General features: G+C 52.8%; 3 protein-coding genes across 5 annotated transcripts in view; 2 read left to right on the forward strand and 1 right to left on the reverse strand.

Moving 5' to 3' along the window:
* HAAO (3-hydroxyanthranilate 3,4-dioxygenase) overlaps positions 1–5,265 on the forward strand; it is a 24,091-nt gene extending 18,826 nt beyond the window's left edge. Inside the window, exons 5-10 of the mRNA XM_017544867.2 lie at positions 1,841–1,930; positions 2,222–2,265; positions 2,540–2,685; positions 4,446–4,514; positions 4,676–4,758; positions 4,838–5,265. Coding sequence (XP_017400356.1) covers positions 1,841–1,930; positions 2,222–2,265; positions 2,540–2,685; positions 4,446–4,514; positions 4,676–4,758; positions 4,838–4,916 — 511 coding nt within the window. The 3' untranslated portion in view covers positions 4,917–5,265. The remainder of the gene's footprint in view (positions 1–1,840; positions 1,931–2,221; positions 2,266–2,539; positions 2,686–4,445; positions 4,515–4,675; positions 4,759–4,837) is intronic.
* Positions 5,266–6,159: 894 nt separating this feature from the next.
* On the forward strand, positions 6,160–9,582 carry OXER1 (oxoeicosanoid receptor 1). Its single transcript, XM_017544866.1, is given in 2 exon segments — positions 6,160–7,978; positions 7,981–9,582. Coding segments are annotated over 2 exon segments (1,269 nt in total). The 5' UTR covers positions 6,160–7,890; the 3' UTR covers positions 9,162–9,582.
* A 5,514-nt stretch (positions 9,583–15,096) lies between these two features.
* The window catches only part of MTA3 (metastasis associated 1 family member 3), a 290,525-nt gene continuing 282,888 nt past the window's right edge, over positions 15,097–22,733 (reverse strand). For 2 of the 3 annotated variants that reach the window (XM_037744410.1, XM_017544868.2), the window contains exon 17: positions 15,097–18,674. In XM_037744410.1, coding sequence (XP_037600338.1) covers positions 18,649–18,674 — 26 coding nt within the window. In that variant the 3' untranslated portion in view covers positions 15,097–18,648. The remainder of the gene's footprint in view (positions 18,675–22,733) is intronic. The other variant, XM_017544869.2, reaches the window with a different exon arrangement.

A 22,733-nucleotide genomic window follows, 5' to 3' on the forward strand; every position in this document is an offset into this window, starting at 1 on the left:
GTCTCACTCTGTCACCTAGGCTGGAGTACAGTGGTGCAATCTTGGCTCACTGCAACCTCCGCCTCCCAGGTTCAAGCGATTCTCCTGCCTCAGCCTTCCAAGCAGCTGGGATTGCAGGCACACACCACCACACCTGGCTAATTTTTGTATTTTTAGTAGAGACGGGGTTTCACCACGTTGGCCAGGCTGGTCTCAAACTCCCAACCTCAGGTGATCCACCTACCTTGGCCTCCTAAAGTGCTGGGATTACAGGTGTGAGCCACCGCATTCGGCCGAGTATTTCTTACACTATTAAATCTTTTCAAAAAACGCAATGTTAATGGCTGCATAATAATCTATTGCATAACCGTCTGTTGTAGAGACAGACACGTGGCCTTATCCTCTAGAAAAAATTTCTCACAAGGGACTTTAATATAGGGAGTCTGATGGAGAGGATGGTGTCCTCAATATCATTTTACAGCAAATTCAATAACACATTTCATCTGGCTGCTTTTGACCTTTAATAAAAGCCAGGGACTCAACATTAAAATGCCACTCCAAAGGCAGTTCCTGGAGGGCATTGCTGTCCAGTTATGAAGCTTTCCGGTGGCCAGCTCCATCCCAGGATAGCATTTAGGCTGCCAGGTGGGTGGATGCACTGTGTGTCTGTAAAGCGTCTCCCAGCCACTGGACCACATCTCTTTTTCAGCAGGAGTTGAAGAGCAGACAGAGCTGACCTGGCCCCTGGAGCTGGGCTTGGGCATTCAGTTCACAGACGCTCCTGGCACAAGCCATGTGCCGCACACACAGGGGCCTGGGGCCCATTTAGCCTGCCAGGTGCTCCTCAGGCCGGGGAAGCAGCTCACTGAGCCAGGCTGGGGGCCGGGGTGGACTTTAGGGGTCTACTCAAGGCTGTATGCACACGTACGGGTCTTCCCCCAGAAAAGAGGTCCAAAGCTTTGCTCTAACTCTCAAAGGCAACCATGACCCTGAAAGGAAAAGAACGCCATAACTGGGGGACATCTTCAGCATGTTGGCTCCTTTCTTTCTTTATATTTATTTTTGAGACAGGGTCTTGCTCTGTCACCCAGGCTGGAGTGCAATGGCAAAATCTCAGCTTGCTGCAACCTCCACTTCCTGGGTTCAAGCAATTCTTTTGTCTTAGCCTCCCGAGTAGCTGGGATTACAGGCCCCTGCCACTGTGCCTGGCTTTTTTTTTTTTCTTTTTTAATAGAGACTGGGTTTCACGATGTTGGCCAGTCTGGTCTCAAACTCCTGACCTCAAGTGATCCACCCACTGCAGCCTCCCAAAGTGCTGGGATTACAGTCATGAGCCACAGCACCCAGCTGTGTTGGTTCTTAAGTGTCTGTGCACTCTGACCTAGAGCACTGCAGGCCAGCAGAGCATCCAGCTACTGGCCCTGGTTTCAGGCTCAGCCTCAGCTTCCTTTTTGGGAAAAACAAAAGCACTGCGATGAGATGCTCTCTAAGTGTCTAAGATTGTCTTGAGACTGGCCCACTTCCACCACTTACAGGCTGTGTAATCCCTGCCACATTGCTCAGCTTCTCTGAGCCTTAGAGTTCCATCTGCTTTGTCTAGTTTTGGAAACTAGTTTGGGTCTAGTTTTGGGAACCGGGGAGAGCCATGTGAATTCTGCGGATAGTAGCCCTCTCAGGGGGCACACGTGTGCTTCTGAAGAGCAAGGTGTAAGTGACCAGTGACCACTAGGGTATGCTAACAGGGGTGGAGCAGACAGCTGGGCTCTGCAGGGACTTCCACAAGCAGAGCCAGGCCTGAGTGAGGCTGCCCTGAAGCCACCCAGAGGGGGACAGCAGGGTTGCCTGTCCTCTGCTCTGGCAGGTACTACATGGGGGACACCGTGGACGTCCTGTTTGAGAAGTGGTTCTACTGCAAGGACCTCGGCACACAGTTGGTCCCCATCATCCAGGAGTAAGCCCCCAGCCCAGCCCCTTCCCGTTGCTTTCCTGGGGCTCTGCACCAGCACCTGATGGCCTAGGAGAAAGTCTCCCCTCCCAGGATGGGGAGCCTGGCCCAGAGGGCCCATTGGGGAGGGGAAGGGACAGCAGCACGGGGCTGGGAGGGAAAGAATGGGAGACATATAGTTGTATGAGGACCCCATGAGTGTGTGTGCACCTGACCATGAGTATGGTGTATGTGCGTGTCACTGGCCACTCCAATGGGAGTGCTGGCCACTCCTGCCCTCCCTCTTCGTCCCTGCAGGTTCTTCAGCTCTGAGCAGTACAGAACAGGAAAGCCCATCCCTGGTGAGGCCACTGGGAACCTCCCTTCTTCCCTCCCTCCCCTTCCAAAATAGGATGGGTGTTGGTCCAGGGGACTGGGGAGTGTCTTTTTGAATGCTCTGTCCAGTCCTCAGGGTACTGAGATGGGAGCCAATGGTACTCCTACACGGCTGCTTGATCACTGAGCTGGATCCAGAGCCCATTCTGGCAATGGAGACCCGGGGCCCCTGGGAACTGGGCCTGGGGCTGGGTGAGCTGGGTCCTAAGGACACTGACTAGAGTCATGCTGTGGGTGCAGACCAGCTGCTCAAGGAGCCACCATTCCCACTGAGCACACGATCCGTCATGAAGCCCATGTCCCTAAAGGCCTGGCTGGACAGCCACCACCAGGAGCTGCAGGCAGGGACACCACTCAGCCTGTTCGGGGACACCTATGAGACCCAGGTAATGCAACCTGGGGCACCCAGGGCATCCTCCCAGCAGCCCTGGAAAATGGGAACAAATCTCTCTCTCACTGCCTGTCTTTCTCTCTCTCACACACACACACATGCGCACACATACACCCCACATTTCAGAGGTTGCAGGCATAAGCATAGGCCCTGGTGCTCCCACCCTGACTCAGCAGGTGCCGGCTTTGCTGTGAGCGGAGGTCTGTGGAGGCCGTATGGTCCCAAGCAATTTTAAGATCTGAATTCACTTTGAGAGTTGGAGGCTCCCCCACTCCCTGACAGCTTCCTGAGGGTCTGCACTATCCCCCTTGCTAGGAATTCCTAAGCCTTCAGCCAGTCACAGCCTTGGAAGCCAGAAGGGAGAGAGTTGTTTGGGAGTGAGGGTTGGGCGAAGAGAGAGATTCAAACAAAGCTGACTTTCTTTCATTCCACATTTATTAAATGCCTGTTATGTTTCAGGCTTTAGTGGGAGAATAACATAGAGTCTCTACCTTAAAGAATATATAGTTTGTTCAAAGAAATGGACAAGTTAATCAACATTGCCACAATCATGTGATAAAGTATCTGATAGAAAAGCTATAGGAAGCTATAGAAGGATAAAGGAGGAACCCAGGCTGAAAGGGAAGTCAAGGAAGGCTTCCTGGAGAAGGTGATGTACATGTTGCATTTTAAAGCTAGTGTAGAGAGCATTCTAGGTGAGGGAGAGGCATGAGGAAAGGCATGGAGGCCTGAAACAGCCTGGCCCTGAGAGTATCTGAAGTTGGCAAGAGGCAGGGCTGGGGAGTGGGGGTACAAGTGTGACTGGTGGACTGTGGAGCAGCAGGCAAGGCCCAGGTCCTAGTAGGTCTGCTGAGCTAGGCCAGGTAGGAGGACTTGTCCTAAAGACAATAGCGTTCCACCCAAGTGTTGAAGCAGGGGAGTGACAGGCGAGAGTGATGTTTCAGAAAGGTCACTCCGTACCATGCGTGGGGATGAGGCTGGAAGGGCAGGAGTGGTGCGGGGAGACCTGCGGGAGGCTGGTGTTCGCCTGTGCTTTGCGGCTTGCCACTGGCGCATCCCATGGGCTTTGAATTAGTCAGTCTGTGAAGGGATGCTCACGGCTACAGGCTCCCCTTAAGAGGCGTGGCCTGCTGCTCTTGGGTTCCAGGGAGGTCCTGAGCTTACACAGGGCTGCGAGAACACGCACACATGGCACAGCAGTACCACTCAGCCCTGCACCCCACCTCCGTCATACCCTGCTCTTACCTGCTTCGGTTTACATGAATGAATATCCACTGAGTCCCTCTCTGGGCCAGCAGGAGCGTGGCCCACACAGTAGCTGTGGGCTTCCAGGCCGGTGCGTGTCAGAGAGGCCTCAGCCTCGCCCTCCTTGTTCCCTCCTCCTCCTGATGCCAGACTTATAGCGTCTCAGGAGAAAGGGAGGTGGCACCCTCTGGGAAGCTGGTGTAAATGTGTCCCTAGTGTGCCCTGGCGGGCGTTCCTTCGCATGGGCACACATCAGAGGAACCACAGGTGCACTGCGCATGAAAGGCAGGCATGTGTGATCCCAAATACTTGTTGCAGTGGCAGGCACAGGGAGGCCTGCAGCCCAGGCAGCCTTCCTCTCCATGTCCTGGTCTCTGCTCACCACATGGTGATGGGGCTGTTTTATGGGCCCCAGCCCTCCAAGCAGGCCCGGTGTCTGGGGGCCAGGTTCAAGACCATCTCCCATGTGAGGCAAGAAGCACCAGAAGTTTCTGTTTCACCTCCCACCAGGTGATCGCCCATGGACAAGGCAGCAGCGAAGGCCTGAACCAGAATGTGGACGTGTGGCTGTGGCAGCTGGCAAGTGGGGCCCAGGGACTGGGTTGCAGAAGCCCCTGCAGGGGGCATCAGCCTGGGCCCTGGGCAGCCTGTTCCTGGGCCTTCGGGCCCAGCAGCCTCAGACCTGCCCCCAGGTGTTGAGTTCCAACACCCTCCATGTGATTCTCTGCTCCTCTTTCCAGGAGGGCTCCTCAGTGGTGACGATGAGGGGACAGCGCCTGAGCCTGGGCCCCGACGACAGCCTCCTGGTGCTAGCTGGGACCTCGTGAGTATGTGGGGAGGGCTTTCTCTGGGATCCTCAGGACCCAGCTCTGTCTGAGCCCTGCTCATCTGTGTGTCCACAGGTATGCCTGGGAGCGAACACAAGGCTCTGTGGCCCTGTCTGTAACCCAGGATCCTGCCTGCAAGAAGCCCCTGGGATGACCCCCTTGCCACGGCCTGAGGCAGCCACAGGTGTGCCAAGCACCCTCTTGAGTGCCATCCCCACTAAACAGCTCTCCCAGCCCCCACTGCTTCTCCGTGAACTGCTGCTTGTGCCTCTCACGGACCTGGACATGATTGTCAACCACTCTCCTGCCCTTCTCAGCCCAGATGCCACGCCCCTGGGTGGGCAGCAGCTCCCCATCTTCTCCGGCAGTCTCACCCCGCTGCCTTGCCAGCCTTTCCAGGCAGTCTACTTCCTGCCCAGCTCCTGCCCATTCCTCTGTCCCTACAGACTTTGTGCAGCACCTCCCCACCCAGAAGGCCCTCAGTAAAGGTTTCCTGGTGAACGAATACCTGTGGTCTGCACACACTCAGGCAGCCATCGCTGCTGTTCCCATGGGCTCCCCTGCGACCATGTGGTGAATCTGGGGCATCCGGGCCCCAGGTGGCCATGGACATGTTGGAGGATCTGTTATTGAGCATCCCTGTTCCTGGATGGGCATTCCTCACTGTGTGTGTGTGTGACTTGATCCACGCATGCTCCGTGTCTGGTCCTGGGAGCACAGCTAATGTCATCTCTCCACTTCCTTCTTTGTTCCCATTTATTCCTGTTACTTTTTTTTTTTTTTCCAAGACTGGATCTCACTCTGTCACCCAGGCTGGAGTGCAGTGGTGCAATCACGGCTCACGGCAGCCTTGACCCCCCTGGCTCAAGCGATTCTCCCACCTCAGCCTTCTGGGTAGCTGGGACTACAGGCATGCACCACCACACCCAGCTAATTTTTTTATTTTTTATTTTTTGTAGAAATGGGGGTTTCGCCATCTTGCCCAGGCTGTCTTTTTACATAACTTTAAAAGACTAGCATCTGTTGGGTTTTTTTCCAATAACAGAAGTCATCTGTGCTAACTATAGAAAACACAGAAATACACAAAACCCCCCGCCCAGAGCTAACCACTGTTAAGACTACGATCAGCCTGGAGAGGGTGTGAAGTTGTACCAGGAGCTCGGCAGTGTCGGTGAGGTGTCTGGCCTTATACCCCTGCCCTCCCCTGTCATGCACAGGCGCCATGTTCAAAGACTCTGGAGGACCCCTTGAGCCTGTTGTGCAGGTCTCGGGATGCAGAGGCACCAGTGGGCAGAGACGAGAAAGTGGAACCTGCAGCAGGCATGTCTCGGTTTCCTGGGACTTCCGTGGGAAGTCAATGAGGGCATGCACATGAGAGTGCCGGAGGCAGCATGCACATGAGCGTATCTGGACAGAACAGGTCCCTGCTTGGCCTCAAGTTTCCTCTAGAAAAGAACACTTGAGCCCTGTTTCCCCCATCCCCAGCCCACTGGCCCTCTGCCTTCCTACGCTCCACTGGGAGCAGAGGAAGACCTGCCTTTGCTGAAAAGGCTGCTGGCCCCGAGAGATAATCGGGACCTTCACCCACCTCTTTACCCCTAAGGGTTTTCCTCACCTACAAGCAAGGAAAACACACCATCAGGCTCCTCCAAACGCAAATGGTCCAGGGCGGGCACAGACAGAGGCTCAGTGCAGCTTGTTCTTGGCCTGTAACAATGCACTGCTCCATGCAGGACCTGAGAAGAAAACACAGAATGTTCCCAGAAGGCCCCCAGTCAGAACACAGGTAGCCATGAGGAGAAGAGTCTACCCTTGTGCCCAGGGCAAGCCTAATTCAGTCATGAAAATTAGATCTGTTTTTGTGAACACTCGCTCTGTGCCAGGGAATCCCCTAGAAATTTTTACATAAATTCTCTCCTTTTATCCTCACAACTCTCTAAGAAGGTGGTAGTACCCGATTTTACAGATGAGACTCAGAGAGGTCTGGAAACAGAGCAGCTCTGTTCCCACCCAGGCTGCCTACCAATGAAGCTTAGGCAGGGCCTCACCATCCTGCTTCTCCCAGGGATGTCTGACCTCATCCTCGACCAAACAGGAGCCCAGGGCAGCCAAGAGAGGCCAGGGGTCACTGTGCCTGGAACACAGAGGCCTGGCCACACACAGCAGACAGCTGACACCAGCTAGCTGGCAGTTGTGGGGTCAGGCTCTGCAACCTGGAACCACCACTCCCTTGGCCCTGCTGCCCCGGGTAATCAGGAGCCTGAAGCTCTCATCTCCACCCACGGGACCAGTCTGTGGGCTCATGAGAACACCTCACCATGGGACAGCCAGACTTGTACCTTGTCTGGAGCCAGCCCCAGCTTCCTACTCCCCATTCTGCAGCGAATGCTGATGGGGGCAGGGAGTAGGGTGGACAAGGAGCCATGGGGAAGCACAGCCAGGGAAAATCAGGATTGTTCTCTTTGCGGAAGAAGCCCCCAGGTCCCTATGCCATGGTGGTAGAAACCTGGCAGCGATGCCCTCTGCCCATGGGGCTACTTCACCGTGTACCTGGACTTGGAACCATCACAGACTTCGGAACCAACAGGAATCTGGGAGTGACTGCAGGCTGAACTACAGTGGACTTTCAGACGCACAGCAGGCTGGTGGAGCACACACAGGCCTGGTTCCCTCCAGGCCACCAGCAGAACGGTGGAGGTCTTCACTGACTCCCTGCCCACTTCTCCCAGGACAATGTCCTGTTGGCTTCACAGTCCCTGAAGCCAGAGCTGGTGGGGGCAGGGAGGCAGCCACCTGCCTCTATATGCAGTAGGGGAGGGGGTGTCCAGGGAGGGCTGCACGACCCTGAGAGCCACAGGTCACCAGACCTCAGGGCTGCAAATACTCTCCCCTACCTCACCTGTCTGGACTTTTCTCCCACTTCAGGGTTTTTCTGGGCTTCCATCTTGCCCCTGCTGAGCCCTGCTACGTCCTCTACCAGGGGCACAACCCCCAGTCTGAGTTCAGAGGCCTCATGTGGTCACTCAGTCCCTCAGCAGACAGGGAGGGTGCAGGGTTTCCCCTTGGCCCGCAAACAGGAACACAGGGTGTTTCTCAGTGGCTGTGAGAATGCTGATGAAAACCCCAGGATGTTGTGTCACTGTGGTGGCCAGCTGACAGTGACAATCATCCCTGTTTGCCCTGAGCACTCCTGCAGGGGTAGAAGACTCCAGAGCCTTTCTCAGGTCTGTGGCCCATGCAGCCCATGGAGCTTCATAACCTGAGCTCTCCCTCTCCCTCTCTCTCCTCCTTGGTTCTCCTTCCCTCCTTCCCTCCCTCACCCTCCTCTTCTTCCTCTGCCTTTACCACTGTGGGGGGGTCCTCTAGAGAGACCTGCCACCCCACCTCTTCCCCAATGGTGTCTGCCTTCCTGGCACCGATCCTGGCCCTGGAGTTTGTCCTGGGCCTGGTGGGGAACAGCTTGGCCCTCTTCATCTTCTGCGTCCGCATTCGTCCCTGGACCTCCAACACGGTGTTCTTGGTCAGCCTGGTGGCCGCTGACTTCCTCCTGATCAGCAACCTGCCCCTCCGAGTGGACTACTACCTCCTCCGTGAGATCTGGCGCTTTGGGGCCACTGCCTGCAAAGTCAACCTCTTCATGCTGTCCACCAACCGCACGGCCAGTGTCGTCTTCCTCACGGCCATCGCGCTCAACCGCTACCTGAAGGTGGTGAAGCCCCACCACGTGCTGAGCCGGGCTTCCGTGGGGGCAGCTGCCCGGGTGGCCGGGGGACTCTGGGTGGGCATCCTGCTCCTCAATGGGCACCTGCTCCTGAGCACCTTCTCAGGCCCCTCCTGCCTGAGCTACAGGTTGGGCACAAAGCCCTCAGCCTCGCTCCGCTGGCACCAGGCGCTGTACCTGCTGGAGTTCTTCCTGCCCCTGATACTCATCCTGTTCGCCATTGTGAGCATTGGGCTTACCATCCGGCGCCGTGGCCTGGACGAGCAGGCGGGCCCACAGAGGGCCATGCGTGTGCTGGCCATGGTGGTGGCTGTCTACACCATCTGCTTCCTGCCCAGCATCATCTTTGGCACAGCTTCCATGGTGGCCTTCTGGCTGTCCACCTGCCACTCCCTGGACCTCTGCTCACGGCTCTTCCATGGCTCCCTGGCCTTCACCTACCTCAACAGCGTCCTGGACCCTGTGCTCTACTGCTTCTCCAGCCCCAGCTTCCTCCACCAGAGCCGGGCCTTGCTGGGTCTCACTCGGGGGCAGCAGGACCCCATCAGCGATGAGAGCTCCTACCAACCCTCCAGGCGGTGGCGTTGCCAGGAGGCCTCTAGGAAGGCAGGTGCCACAGGGAATCTGGAAGTACAGGCCGAGGTGTCTCTGGAAAAGGAAGGCTGCTCCCAGGGCTGAGGGCCAGCTGCAGGGCTGCAGTGCTGCAGAGGTAAGGGCTGCTGTGCTCTGGCCTGGAGGGACAAGGCCAACACATGGTGCCTCAGCCAACCAGAAAAGGGATGGCGGCAGACTTGGGGCCAGGCTGAAGCACTGGCAGGACTCAGGAGAGTGGCAGGGAGAGAAAGCTGCCTTGGCCTCTCAGTGTGTCCAGAATGGTGTTCCCAGGATGCAGGGAAGAACAGAATGCAGGTGGAGACAGGCAGGGCGCTGTGGTCACGCCAGCTCAGACAGCGGCCTGCACAGCTGCAGGGGCCAGAGGCCAATCACTGTCACAGCAGAGTCGCCTTAGAAATTGGACAGCTGCATGTTCTGTGCTCTCGTTTGTCCCTTCTGATATTAATAAACTTCCCTTTTAAATATATTTATTTCTAAGACCAAATACCTGTTTTTAATTCTAGCCTGGGACTGAGTCAGTAGGCATCAAAGTGAGCACCCCAAGGTGAAGGGAAACTTGGGACAGAGTGGGGAAGCCATCCCATAGCCCATCCCAGGGGGCACTGTCCTTCCCAGAACTTCTGGGAAGCCCTGGCATGCCCTGAAAGGCAGACTGCTTTCCTGGGTGAGGGCCTCAGGCCACAAGGGCTCCAGACCCTCAGGTATAGAGTTTTATGCTGGGGATGTAATATCCCTCCCCACTTCCCTTAATCCACTTAGCCCAACCCCCTCATATCCTGGACAGGATGCACCCCAGCTACTGAAGTAGCCAGGAATAGAAGTGAAAGCCCAGGAGTGTCACACACAGACCAGGAAGGTGGCATCAAGGGTCAGTGTGGATGTTGGGGAGGGGGTCGGAGAAGAAGTATCCAACAGAGGGAGGCAGGCCTGGAAATGACGGGCAGATGAGTGCTGGACCCCATCTCCACTGTGTATCTCCAGCCCACCTCTCTGCTTCGCTCAGAAACCTACCGAGGTGCCAGGGTGCCACCTGGCCTCCTCCAGGGTTGCTCTTCTGTCTCTCAGCTCCCCAGGGGTCCCTCTCATTCCCTCTACTCTTACTGCTCTCTTTTACTCCCTGGAGTCATTCCTAGGGGGTCCCCACTTCTCTGCACCCTCTGTCACCACAAGGAAGGGAGTCCAAGCCTGGGTAGGGCCACCTCAGCCTGAGTCAGGTGGTTTAGGAAAGGCCCGCACACTCCTGGAGGTGGGAACTGAGCAGCTCCTTCGGGCAAATCCCCACCTGGGTTGCCAACACTTGCTGCCAGCTCAACACCAGGCACCTTTCCTGTGGTACCATCTCTGCCCCTGAATGTGCCCACCTGGCCTCAGGGCAGCTCCATGGGCCATTTCCTCAATCTCCTCTTCCCTGGACCATTCTCCTTCCAACTCCTCCATCAAGTCCTCCCAGCTCCCCCTGCACCTGCGCTCACTCCTTCGTGACCTGATGGAAGAGAAATGGGCAGATACTCCCATGGTTCACAGGAATGTCTGCAGTCCTGTCTTTTCCCATCAAGGGAGGGAGCAGAGGCCGCCCTGGAGGAGTTCCTGGGTAGATGCTGGTCTCAGGGTTCAGGCCTGCACTCCTAACCTGCCCAGATCCTCCTTGCCCCCCATCTTGACCCTGAGGGCTGCTCCCTTGCTCACAAGCTGGGCATGCCACCCTTCTCCACCTCCCCATCCTTCACAAGGCCTTCTCTGAAGGGGGCTGGGTGTTCCTTCACGAAGCAGGCTTCGGGCTGTCCCCACGCTGCCCCTGCATGGAGGTAGGACTGACTCCCTGGTCCTAACCGTGGCCCCAGCCCACTGTATCCTTCTCTGGACTTAGTTCTCCATCCGCGAATGGGAACAGTGATCCTGGCCCTCGCCCAGCTCCTGGGGCTGGGGATGGAAGTAACTATATGCCCAGAGCTCTGGGTGAAGAAGGCAGCGATTACGTGGAGCAGGGAGGGGAGAAGGAAGAGGAGTGGGAAGAGAAAGAAAACTGCGTTTAAGTGAAAGCTTTTCTAGAGATGGAGTAGTGCCCGTGGTGGTATAAGGGGAGCTGGGGGCAGGCTGAGACCCCAATTCCTACATTTGGGTTCTAAATGGCATTTTGGTCCCAGGGGCAGGCTGCACTATCCAGTGTGAATTTGGGGCAGCGTCTTCCACCTCGTCTTTTTTCTCTTCTTTCTCCTAACATGGCCTGCTGGCACCCTGAGGGAAGATCAGATGGCATGCATTACTTTACTCCAGGGACTCCTGAGCAGGGGGTGCAGGCAGGGCTGGTGACAGGCCAGCAGCCACTAACTTGCCAGTGTTTAGTGGGTACCTGCCATGGGCCAGACACTGAGCTACAAAGGCAGACAATTGTACTCTGAATTTGAGCCCCTCAGGCTAAGCCGGGGAAAGACAGACGTGCAAATGGAACCAGTGCAATGCAGCCCAAAGCAGTTCGGCGTCTTTGAGGTGGTGATGCACTCTGAGAGCAGAGGCTGGAAGAGGTGCCTCTGCCTAGACTGTCAGGGAAGTGATGCACGTAAGCTGGATCTCAGAGGATGAGGAAGGAGAGAAGACAATGGCATCCCTGGCACTGGAAGAGCATCACCAAGGCATACAGCTGTGAGAAGACTCAGTATGCAGGGGCATGGGGAGGAGATCACTGAGGCAAGAGAGGTGGAGGCCTACTGCACAGCTAGGGGACAGGCAGGAAAGGCAGGTAGGGCCAGACCCAGAAGGGCCCTGGTGCCAAGCCTGGGTGTCTGGGTGGATCCTGCAGACAGTATGGCAGGAGAGGGGCATGTGCATGAGGTGAAGTGGAAGATGGTGATTGGTTTGCATTTTGATCAGTTACTCTGGCAATAGCGTGAGGGTAGGGGACATGGGAGATGACCTGTGTGGGAAATGTCTATATTCCAAGCAAAGGCCTGAAGAAAGGCAGCTGCAGAGAGCACAGAGGGTCCCGACGGGGAGGTGTGTGGGTGACACACTGAGGGTGCAGGTGGTGGAGCAGGTTCAGCAGTAAAACACGTTGCAGGGGCTTGGCAGGCACCCAGGCAAACGTACAGTAGCACACTTCAGCCTAGATATAGGCTCGAGGGTCTTCCACTCACCAGGGCTATGTGAAAGAATGTGGTCATCTGGTGAGAATGAAGAGAATCAAGAACCATCCTTTAAAAAAGCCCTGCAAGTAAGGGCTACATGTAGGAAAACCCAGAGAAATGCTCAGGAAGAAAAAAAAAAAAAAAAAAAAAAAAAAAAAAAAAAAAAAAAAAAAAAAAAAAAAAAAAAACCTTTAAGTAGGAAAAAAAACAGGTCTGCAGCAAGAAAAGGAGTCAAGGCCATCTTCATCCATGTAAAGAGACTGCCCATTAAAAAGAACAGAATAAAGCCATCTTTCATGAAGGTAAAAGCCAAACACAAAATACCCAGACAGTCTGCACAGTGCCTCATGCAAGAGCAGAGCATTTTCCAGAATGTTTCCTAATCACATACTGAAAAAGTTGATCTCAAGACCAGTGTGCATATCTGACACTGTCTGGTCAATCAACACCCTGGATGGACAGCCTGGATTAACAATGCATTGTCTGGGTCTATTGTTTAAAAGCTTTCCAAAAAGTGATAGGTTGTCACTGTATGAAATTTAACAATATGTAAAACATGTTCACTAGCATTTATGGATTCATACATATGCATTAATCGTATAAAATCATGTATGGGATGATAAACACTAAATTAAAGAGAGTACTTACTTCTGAGATGGAGGAAAATGGAAAGGGGCACACAGGTGACTTACTACTAGATCTGAAGTTATCTTTCTAAAAAAATCGACTATGAGTGACATCTGCGTGTTACTTAGCATTGCTTTGGGTAGAGAATAAAGGGATCAGTGAAAGGAATGAAAAAAAATTCAAACAGCCACAACAGCTTCAAACACTCAAGAAAGCTTAAAGAGGATGACTTAAGAATAGCATTGGATTTGACAATTAGAAGGTCATTAAATGTGACTTTATTGACAGCAATTTCAGTGAGTGCATGGGGGTGGGGCAGAATGGAAGCCATAATGTGCTATAATGGGTAGAGGAATTAATGAGATTTGAAGTGATGGAAACAACTCTACCCCTTCCAACAAATGTGCCAGTAAAAGGAGAGAAGATAATAGCTTTAGACGAAACTAAGCAGAGGACCAATGTTTTGGTGGTTTGACTGTTCTGTTATTTAGTGGATTGGATGAAGAGATTTTACATATGGGAGGAGAAGGGAGAAAAGAAAAATACTGGGGAGGAGGGGAATGATGATAGGGACTGATACCAGGCCTTGTTCTAAGCATTTTACACTTATGGATTTCTTTAGTCCTGATGAGGGAGATTCCATTATTATCCCATTTTACAGATGGAAACACTGAGGCAAAAAGAGATTGAGTAATTTGCCCAAGGTCATCCAGCCAGTAAGTGGCAGTCTGGCCTGAGTCAGGACACTATTACAAGGCCCTAAGGGAGTGGAAGGATTAATCCAGTGCAAGGGTGGCAGGAGGGTCTGTCCCCAGAAGATAGAAAGATGCCTCCTTGAGTTGGAGCAATGGCACTATTTCAGTAGGTCTTGGGGCAGAGGGAATAGAACTGAAGGGATTCTTAGAAGCCCAGCTCTCAGTGGGTAAGGGCTTAAAAAACAGCAAAGGATTGGAACAGTTGGTTCTGGAAATAAGAAAAGAAGCTTCCAAAGAAGAACATAGAAAAGAATCACCAAGCAAGCGGCTTAAGGGGCCTGGTGAATTAAACACCCACAGCCGTGGGATTTAGGTGGCGTGTGGCTCCTCCAGAAACCCCTGCAGCCAGAGGCAGAGTCAGAATAAACAGAGGGTAAAGCTTACCCAGGAAGGGGCAGAAGAAACCTCCTAGGAAGTGTGATGATAAAAACCCAGTCCTGGTATGGAGCTTAACGTTGGTCCCCCTTGAGAGGTAGGGCATGCAACACTCTGAAGTACAGAGGAGCTTCCAGAAAGAGGGAGGTGATACTTGAGTTCATATTAAAAGTCTTAATAAAAAAAAAAACAAAACACTGACAAGGCTGGACACAGTGGCTCACGCCTGTAACCCCAGCACTTTGGGAGGCCAAGGTGGGCAAATCACCTGAGAACAAGAGTCCAAGACCAGCTTGGCCAACATGGTGAAACCTCCGTCTCCATTAAAAATACAAAAATTAGCCAGATGTGGTGGCGTGCAGCTGTAGTCCCAGCTACTCGGGAGGCTGAGACATGAGAATTGCTTGAACTCCGGATGTGGAGGTTGCAGTGAATCAAGACTGTGCCACTGCACTCCAGCCAGGGTGACAGAGCAAGACCCTGTCTGAAAAAAAAAAAAAAAAGAAAGAAAAAGGAAAAAAGAAGCTCAGTGTCTCCTTTTAAGAAAATCTTTCACAAAGCCCAGCAAACAAGAGTCACACATATGCATACTTCACAAACACAGGCTGGAGGGGTCCCAAGTGAGCCAAGCTTCACCTTCCCCTCTAATGATCTTGGCACGGCACTGAGAAAGAGTCTATACAGACAGGCAGCCAAACAGAAACCCTATGCTGGGGCAAGCAGCCTTCCTCAGCGCACCATCCAAACACCCCAGCACCCATCCCCACAACCCAGCACTGGCCACAGCAGCGGGGAAAGGCTGCCTATTGCACCTTCTACCTCCAGGCACTGGGTCAAAGGCCTCCTACTGGAGTGACCTGACTTTGTGAAACCTCCATGTCCCCAGGATGTGGCTTATGAGATAGCAAAAGAAGATGCAGACCCTGGGGAAAGGCCTCTAGGAGTCTCAGTGCAGCTGGGGCACAGAAGAACCAACTGGCCTGGCCTATTACCTCCCCAGGGCCCTCGGAGCTCAAGGTTCTGAAACAAGGACCCCCTGATGCTGATGCCGGGCCTCGGGGTGCACACACAGTCTTGCACCGGAGCTACCATCCCAGTAAAGAACAGTATCAACCAGGCAACATTTCCAGGAATTTATTGGAAACACAATACAAATTGGTTAGTAGATGGCATCTTCTCACAGACAGACAGTCCACACTGTGGTATCATGCTCAGAACGGATTATCCTGGGGAAACACTCATGAGCACGGTGGTGCTCTGGGTTAGCTTCCCTGGTGGGGAAAATCAGAGACGCGGTACAGAGGAACAGGAGGGGTGGACAGAAAACTGGGACAGGGCTTTCCTGGGGGGAATGGTGAGGAGGGGCTGCTAACTGGGTAAATTCCCCCAAAGGAAAACAGGGACAACAGTAAAGAATAAAGGCTTCCCCCTCCCTCCCCAAAGCCGTTTCCTCTCTAGGCAGAGTAAAATAGAATCTCCAAAAACCTAGGGGGCAGCTCGTCTGCCTCCCCTCGCCAGGGGCTTAGGACAGCAGTGGGGCATGAACACCAGGCTCGGACAGGACACCGAGCACACTGAGGCCATGCGCAGCCCCCCACCTGCTCTGCTGTGCTCTGCTGTGCTCTGCATGGTGACAGGCTGACCTAGTAGGTCGCTGGTCCCAGGCTCCCAGGGCAGCTGCTTCCAGCTGGGTTTAACTATTGTGGGGCACCTGCAGGACTCTGGAGGCCAAGAGGAGGAGAGAGGCCAGGCCCCCTCTCTCCGCCCAGAGGATGTTTCTGACAGGAACCACGCTCTCAAGGCTCCAGCTCCCACCAGACAGGTCCGCAGTGCGGCAGGTCCCCCAGTGGCCTTGGCCCTGGGCTCTGGTGACCACATTCTCCCATGGTGCCCAGCCAGTCTCAGGGTGGGGGAAGTTGCTGTTGCTGTTCCCCACCTCTGGGGTGCTCCTCACTCCCCTGTTTTGCCTCTCAGCTTTTCTTCTTGTGTGCTAAACAAATCTCTAGATGAAAACCCCAGTTTAAGATCCACTTTCCTGGTTGGGCCCTGAGCGATGGAAACTGGGCCGTGCACAAGGGGAATGGTGAAGGGCAGGCTGAACACTTCCGGCAACACCCTCTGGTCAGCCCTCCTCTATTGCGCACCTTTAAGAAGTGAAGGGTGGGCAGGCGCTCACTGAGCTGCAGGGGGAGACGCCCTGCAGGGTCAGTGTCCTCACCCCAGGGGCATGTCTGCTGGTGGCTGTGCAGACAGCCTCCGCACGTCCATCCATGTGTTCACTGAACCACAGTGACATGCCACTGACACACAGCAGCGATATGGTGGACCCAGAAAGGGAGCGGGTGGCTGGGAAACCCTCTCAGCACCAAATGCTTAGAACGGCAAAGGCACAAACTAGAGGCGCCTTGGCATCCTTCCTCCATTGCCTGAGGGATTCTGTCAGAACGAGGGGGCAGTTTCCAGAGACAAAGGGAGAGCGTGGTGTCTTAGTCAACATCGTCCTCCTTGGAGGATGGGACTGCAGAACCACGAGCTTTACTAACAAGGGGAAGGAAAAGCCCTCTTGGCACACGTGGCCCGAACAAGCGGCACTTTTCCCAAAGCCTATGCCAACTGGGTAGACAAGAAGGGCTCCCTGCTCCTCCTTCAGACCTGGACTGACACCCTGTCCCCAAATCTCTTGGGCCCGGATGAGAGGCCTCTCCCAAAACGCAGAGAAAATGAAGCTGGCAGCTGAGTCACGGCCAGCTAATTGTTTCCAGAATCTGCAGTCACCATTTAATAGGGATTCAGAAAGAAAGTGAAAGGGTGAAGAAATCATTTCCCCTTCTGGGTCCAAGTACAACAATGAATCCAGAGCAGGGCACAGACAAACAGCTTTCCTGTGTCTTTTTCTTTACAGAAGAAACCCCCCACATGATGTGGCACTTGGAGAGCCAGTGGCTCCTCCTCCCAGGCCTTTGCTGAAGGGACCCCTCAGTGGGAAACCTGAGGAGAATGCCTGCCACCTCTACCCATCTCACCAAACGCCTCTGACACAGGGCCCACCCTCGGGGCCCCAAGCCAAGACCCAGCACAGCTCCAAGAGTGGGTGGTGGTGGAAACGTCCCATGATCGCCCTTGCAGAGGCCTAAGATGAGAACCAACTCCTCCTCAGAACAGGAGCTGAGATGTCTGCAAAACCGCCCTCCACCTCACACACCACGCTCTCTGCCGAGCAGAGCCCAGCCTCCGAGGACACAGACATCGTTATCCTTACTATGCCACCTCCTCCTTCCCAGGGGGTCAGTTCAATTGCAGCCACTCTGTCCTGCAGCAGCCTGCAACGACCCGGCTATTAGGGCCTCTCATATCTGCCATCCAGCTGCCTCCTAGTAACTCCAGAGATGGCTGGAGGTCAGACTCCGGTTGTCTTTCCTGGGACTGTGACCCTGTGCCCCATGGCCCGTGCCTGCAAACAGAGAGCAGGAGAGTTGCCAGCCTCACATCTGCTCAGGGAGCGCATCAGGCGCTGAGCTATTCCTGTCCTTGCAGCTGCCAGCACAGAGCAGCTGAGTGGCCAACTGTGATGCCACCAAGGGCTGGTGCTGAGGGCAGGAGGGAAACGCAAAGAGCCCAAGCCAGTAGGGCGGACAGGTCCCCCAGGCCTAGGCCACACGTACTCACAGGATGTTGGGCCGGAGGGGTGGGGGCCACAGGGTTGACCACACAGACTCATACCCAAAAACACAGCTCTCTCACTCCACGCCCCTAGGCCAAACAGAGTCTGTTAGCTTAAAATAAAACTAGGTCATTTGTGACCTGCTGAAGGACCCACCTGGCAGCAGTTCTTCATCAGCTGGTTTGGCTGCAAGGGAACAGGGGCAGTAAGCAAATGGCTTGTCACAGTGATACACACGCTTGGCACTTTTAACACCTGCTCTTGCTGGAGCTGTTTGGGACCAAGCAGAGCCGAGCAGAACACCAGCTTCTCTCCAACAACAACACAAAGATGATGAGTTTAACAGGCTTATCTTTTGTCAGAACCTTGGGTAATCCTGTTCCTTGGAGGAGTCGGAGGGAGGGTCACACATAGGAATGCAGGGAGTAAACAGCAAATTCCCCCATTTCAAAAAAATAAAATGTATGAAGCCTACCGAGAAAAAGCTGAGTGACAGTAACAGCAAGGACAGGGAAATACCATGAACCGCATTAAACACTGGCACATTTCTTAAGAAAAATCCATTCAGAAAGATGCTGTGGCCCTCCTGTACATATTTAGTAACTATACAGCATAAGACTGAGCTGAGTGGACACATGCGGGGCAGCAGCGGCTCTGAGCTCACAGCAGCCCCACTGCCAAGCAGCCGCTGTTGCTGGGTGGGGCGCAGGGCACTGGAGAAGGGAGGAGGTGGAGGGGTTCCCTCAGCCCCTCAATTCTCAGCAGGTCTCGCTCCGGAACAGTGAGGTCTCTGACAAGAAAGCAAGGTGCCGCTGATCCACACGTGGAGACACAGGATTTGGAACGTGCACTCCCACGGTTCCTTCCCCGCCCCATTGCGTCTCCATGGATGCACAGAGGTCTCCCACTGAAATGTACTGGGAGTGGGGCTGCCTCCTTCCCAGGCACGACTGTGAACATCAGCAGGACAGTGCAGCAAATCTTGGATTGTAGAATTAATCAGGGAAAGCTCAGTCTGACACACAGCACGTGAGTTCTAGAAAAGGGAAGAAAGAGGGTGAAGGTTAAGTCCTGACAGTGGAGGCAAGATGAAAGGGAGGATGGACTCAGCCCTCCCGCCAGCATCAGAGCCTTCAGGGAAAGGAGGTTCAGCAGTAAGGCAAATAAAAGCTCATGACAAGGCCAGGTGAGGTGGCACACGACCATGATCCCAGCACTGTGGGAGGCCCAGGCCAGTAGATGGCTTGAGGCCAGAAGTTCAAGACAGCCTGGACAACACAGCAAGATTCTGTCGCTACAAAAGTAAAAATTAAAAATTAGCCGGGTGTGGCGGTGCATGCCCGTAGTCCCAGCTACTCAGAAGGCTGAGGTGGGAGGACTGCTTGAGCCTGGAAAGCCAAGGCTGCAGTGAGCTGTGATCGCACCACTGCACTCCAGCCCAGGCGACACAGCAAGACCCGGTCTCAAAAAAAAAGGTGGGGGGCTCACACTGCTGTTTAAAGCTGGATCAAAGGGAAAGTTTAACTAAGGCCAAGAAAATATATAATTGGAAGGATATTAAAAGCTGGGTTTTGAATAGGCCGTGTAGTGGTCACTGGAAAGGCGCTACAGTACACCAGGCAAGAGAAGAGACTTCACGGAACCTCTCTGACAGATACAAAGGAATGGGGAACACAGTTGGCTGGGTGGAGGCACGATCTCATCTGAGCTCATCATAATTAATCATAATGATGTGGGCACCCAGAGGCTATGAACACATTTCTTGTAGGAGGGGAGTGAACCTCACTCTCCCACAGTGTCAGGAACTATTCCTATGCCCCTCACTCCCACCCCCTCCGCTTCCCTGAAAACCTTCAACTCTGACCATCTGGAGACTACAGCAGAAACCAGTAAATGAAAAAGCAGAAGTGGCCTGCAAACCGCTTCATCACAGTGTTGTATTACTCAGAAAGTTGTGAAAGCTTTCACTTAGTTATTAGGAAAGTGGCTAGGAAGGAAGTGGGGTTGTTTGCTGAGAAGGGATAAGATGCTCGGATATCCTCTGACCCAGGCGCTCCCAGGAAAGGATCCAGCGATGCTCACCGTCACAGCCGCAGAGCATGCTGAGGAAGGGCTGCCGGATGGAACAAAGCTGTGCCTTCACTTCATGAGCTTTTCTAGGCCAGGGAAAATACATGTACCCAGCTTGGTATTTGATATGAGCTCAGCAAATATGTGTTAAATAAAGGCGTGGATAAATTCAGTGTAGGAATCAGGCTAACCTTACTTTATTGAACAAACTGTAGGTTATATAACTGCCTTATTTAACCTTCAGCAGAACCTTGGGAGTGTCAGAAAGGTTAAGAACTTGCTCAAAGTGACACAGTAAGTAAGATGAGGAGTCAAGATTTGAATTTAGATGTTAATTTGTGTCGTTTGTCCTACTACACCAAGCTGCTCATTTTCCATCCAGCCCAGTGTTCTGCCAACAGCCCAGTAAGAGCATCCTGACCTCCTCAGTGTCTATACAGAAGGTTATGTATGTGTCAGTGTCTCTTAGGAGCTGCTCTCTCTTTTTGTATTTAGTGGAGCAAGAGCTCTGTCATTCATCTGTCTAAGCTCTTAAGGAATTAAACCACCTATCAAAAGAGCTGCTTTTAATAGTTTCCCAAGTTTCTAACCTGCCATGGTAAACTGTGCTGTTAGTTGTGCCAAACTTGCCTGCTGCAGTTTCAGAAACAACCCTCTCCTCCTAGCATCTCAGGTTCAGGTGCCCAGGCTCCAATCTGCCTTTCCCACCCACCCTGGCCACCTCTCTGTATTCTGGGCTGAAGAATCCCAGTACTTACTACCTGCCCTTATAAGGTTATCACTTCCCTCTCCCCTGCTCAGAGCTTCCCCAGATCCTCTGCATTTCCTTGAAGCAGGAACAAGAGCCAGATACAGAGACTCAGCACAGTAGCACAGGCACAGAACCCCAGGAAAAGGTCTATATCCATTCTTGGTCTCCTTCCTAGACCATGATGTAGCCCAAATCCTTTCTCATTTTGTTTACTTATTCTCAAAAGTATTAATATATATTTGCCACTTTGCTGTATACTAACTATGACTGACAGGTACTTATTTGTTTTTTGGGTTTTTTTTTGGCAAAATTTTCCCTAATGGTTTGACTACTCAGAAGTACTTGAAGTCCATGGACTTAGAGATTCTGCACTCAAATCAACCAATGCAATGAAAGCAACCTCTTTTGAGGTTCTAGAAGCTGGCTTCTGAGTTAGTTTCCTTCCCTTCTGAAAATCAAAGAAACCACATCAGAATTTTAGAGGTTGGAAAGCAGAAAAATGAGTGATAATAAACTATGCACTCAAGAAAGCCAGGCTTGAAGCTTCAGTGTGGAAAGCTGAGGACCCAGTTTGTCCAGAGAACCCTCAAAGGGCTCATGAAATGACATCAGGTACCTCTGGAAGTAGGGGAGGGGACTGAAGCAAAGAAGAGTTAAAGGTTCTTTGAGAAACTGCTGGACCCCAAGTAGCTCTCCTGACTCCATGTCATCAGGCAACTGTCTACGTCCCACCAGTCAGGACGTTTATTTTCTGAAGAGGACAAAATGGAGTTTCAGGCCTAGGGGACACTAGGCACCAGGCACAGCTAAGGACAAGGCTACAATTCTAGTATAGAGAAATTGAGTGAACATATGTCTACTGAATGGTGAGGCTCCAGCCTTCTTCCCATGGAGCTCTCAGCAGGCAGGTAAACAAACCTTTATCCTCTGGGGAACAGATAGGAAGAAACTTCTCTGGGGAATCTGACAACCCCATGAGAAGAGACCTAAATAAACTGGCACTTATCATCCAAACACCAGGCCAACCTGATTACCCTACTGTGAAATGCACTACAGGCTCTGTCAAGTACAAGCACAGAACTTTCACTCTGATTTTTAATCTCCTATTTTTAAACATTATTGGACAACAGAGGTCACCAGGGAAAAAAAAAACAAAAACAAAAAACCTCTAACACAAGTGTTAGAGACCAAACAACAAATGATCAACAGAAGAACACAAATTGGAAGAAACAGACTATTCATAGAGAAGAAAACTTAAAAAACAAACATTGCCAGGCGAGGTGGCTCATGCCTTTAATCCCAACACTTTGGGAAGCCAAGGCAGGCAGATCACAAGGTCAAGAGATTGAGAGCATCCTGGCCAACATGGTGAAACCCCGTCTCTACTAAAAATGTAAAAATTAGCTGGGTGTGGTGGTGCACGCCTGTAATCCCAGCTACTTGGGAGGCTGAGGCAGGAGAATCACTTGAATCCAGGAGGCAGAGGTTGTAGTGAGCTGAGATTGAGCCACTGCACTCCAGCCTGGCAACAGAGTGAGACTCGGTCTAAACACACACAAACACACACACACACACACATACACACACACACACACACACACACACACACACACACAATCATTAATACCTCAGAGAAGGCCAGGAGCAGTGGCTCACGCCTGTAATCCCAGCACTTTGGGAGGCCGAGGCAGGTGGATCACAAGGTCAAGAGATCGAGACCATCCTGGCCAACATAGTGAAACCCCATCTCTACTAAAAATACAAAAAAATTAGCTGGACATGGTGGTGCATACATGTAATCCCAGCTACTCACGAGGCTGACGCAGGAGAATTGCTTGAACCTGTGAGGCAGAGGTTATAGTGAGCCGAGAACGCACCATTGCACTCCAACCCAAGCGACAGAGCAAGACTCTGTTTCAAAAATGCAATAAAGTAATTTTCTTAATAAGGAACAACTGTTTGAAAGTACTAGAGAGCAACCAAAATGAGGCAAAAATTGGAGGGGCTATGAACCTAGAAAAAGGTGAGACAAGGCAAGAAAATGTGAGACAAGATGAGAGCCACTCTTAAGTGTCTTCCCTGTGAGCACGTTCATGCAATACAAGATGAAAATAGCCCAGGCAGAAAGCCACAGTCTAACTGGGCTGAGGAAACAGAGGTCAGAGTTTGAGGCAGCCAATGCAGCTGGAAATTGAGGGAGGTGATCCTGCAGAGGAAGGAGACACAGAAAGGGAGCCCTCAAATCTACATACAAACTCCCCTCACATTATTTGC

Source organism: Cebus imitator, unplaced genomic scaffold (genome assembly GCF_001604975.1).
Source record: "Cebus imitator isolate Cc_AM_T3 unplaced genomic scaffold, Cebus_imitator-1.0 Scaffold172, whole genome shotgun sequence".
In the NCBI taxonomy this organism is placed as follows: domain Eukaryota; kingdom Metazoa; phylum Chordata; class Mammalia; order Primates; family Cebidae; genus Cebus; species Cebus imitator.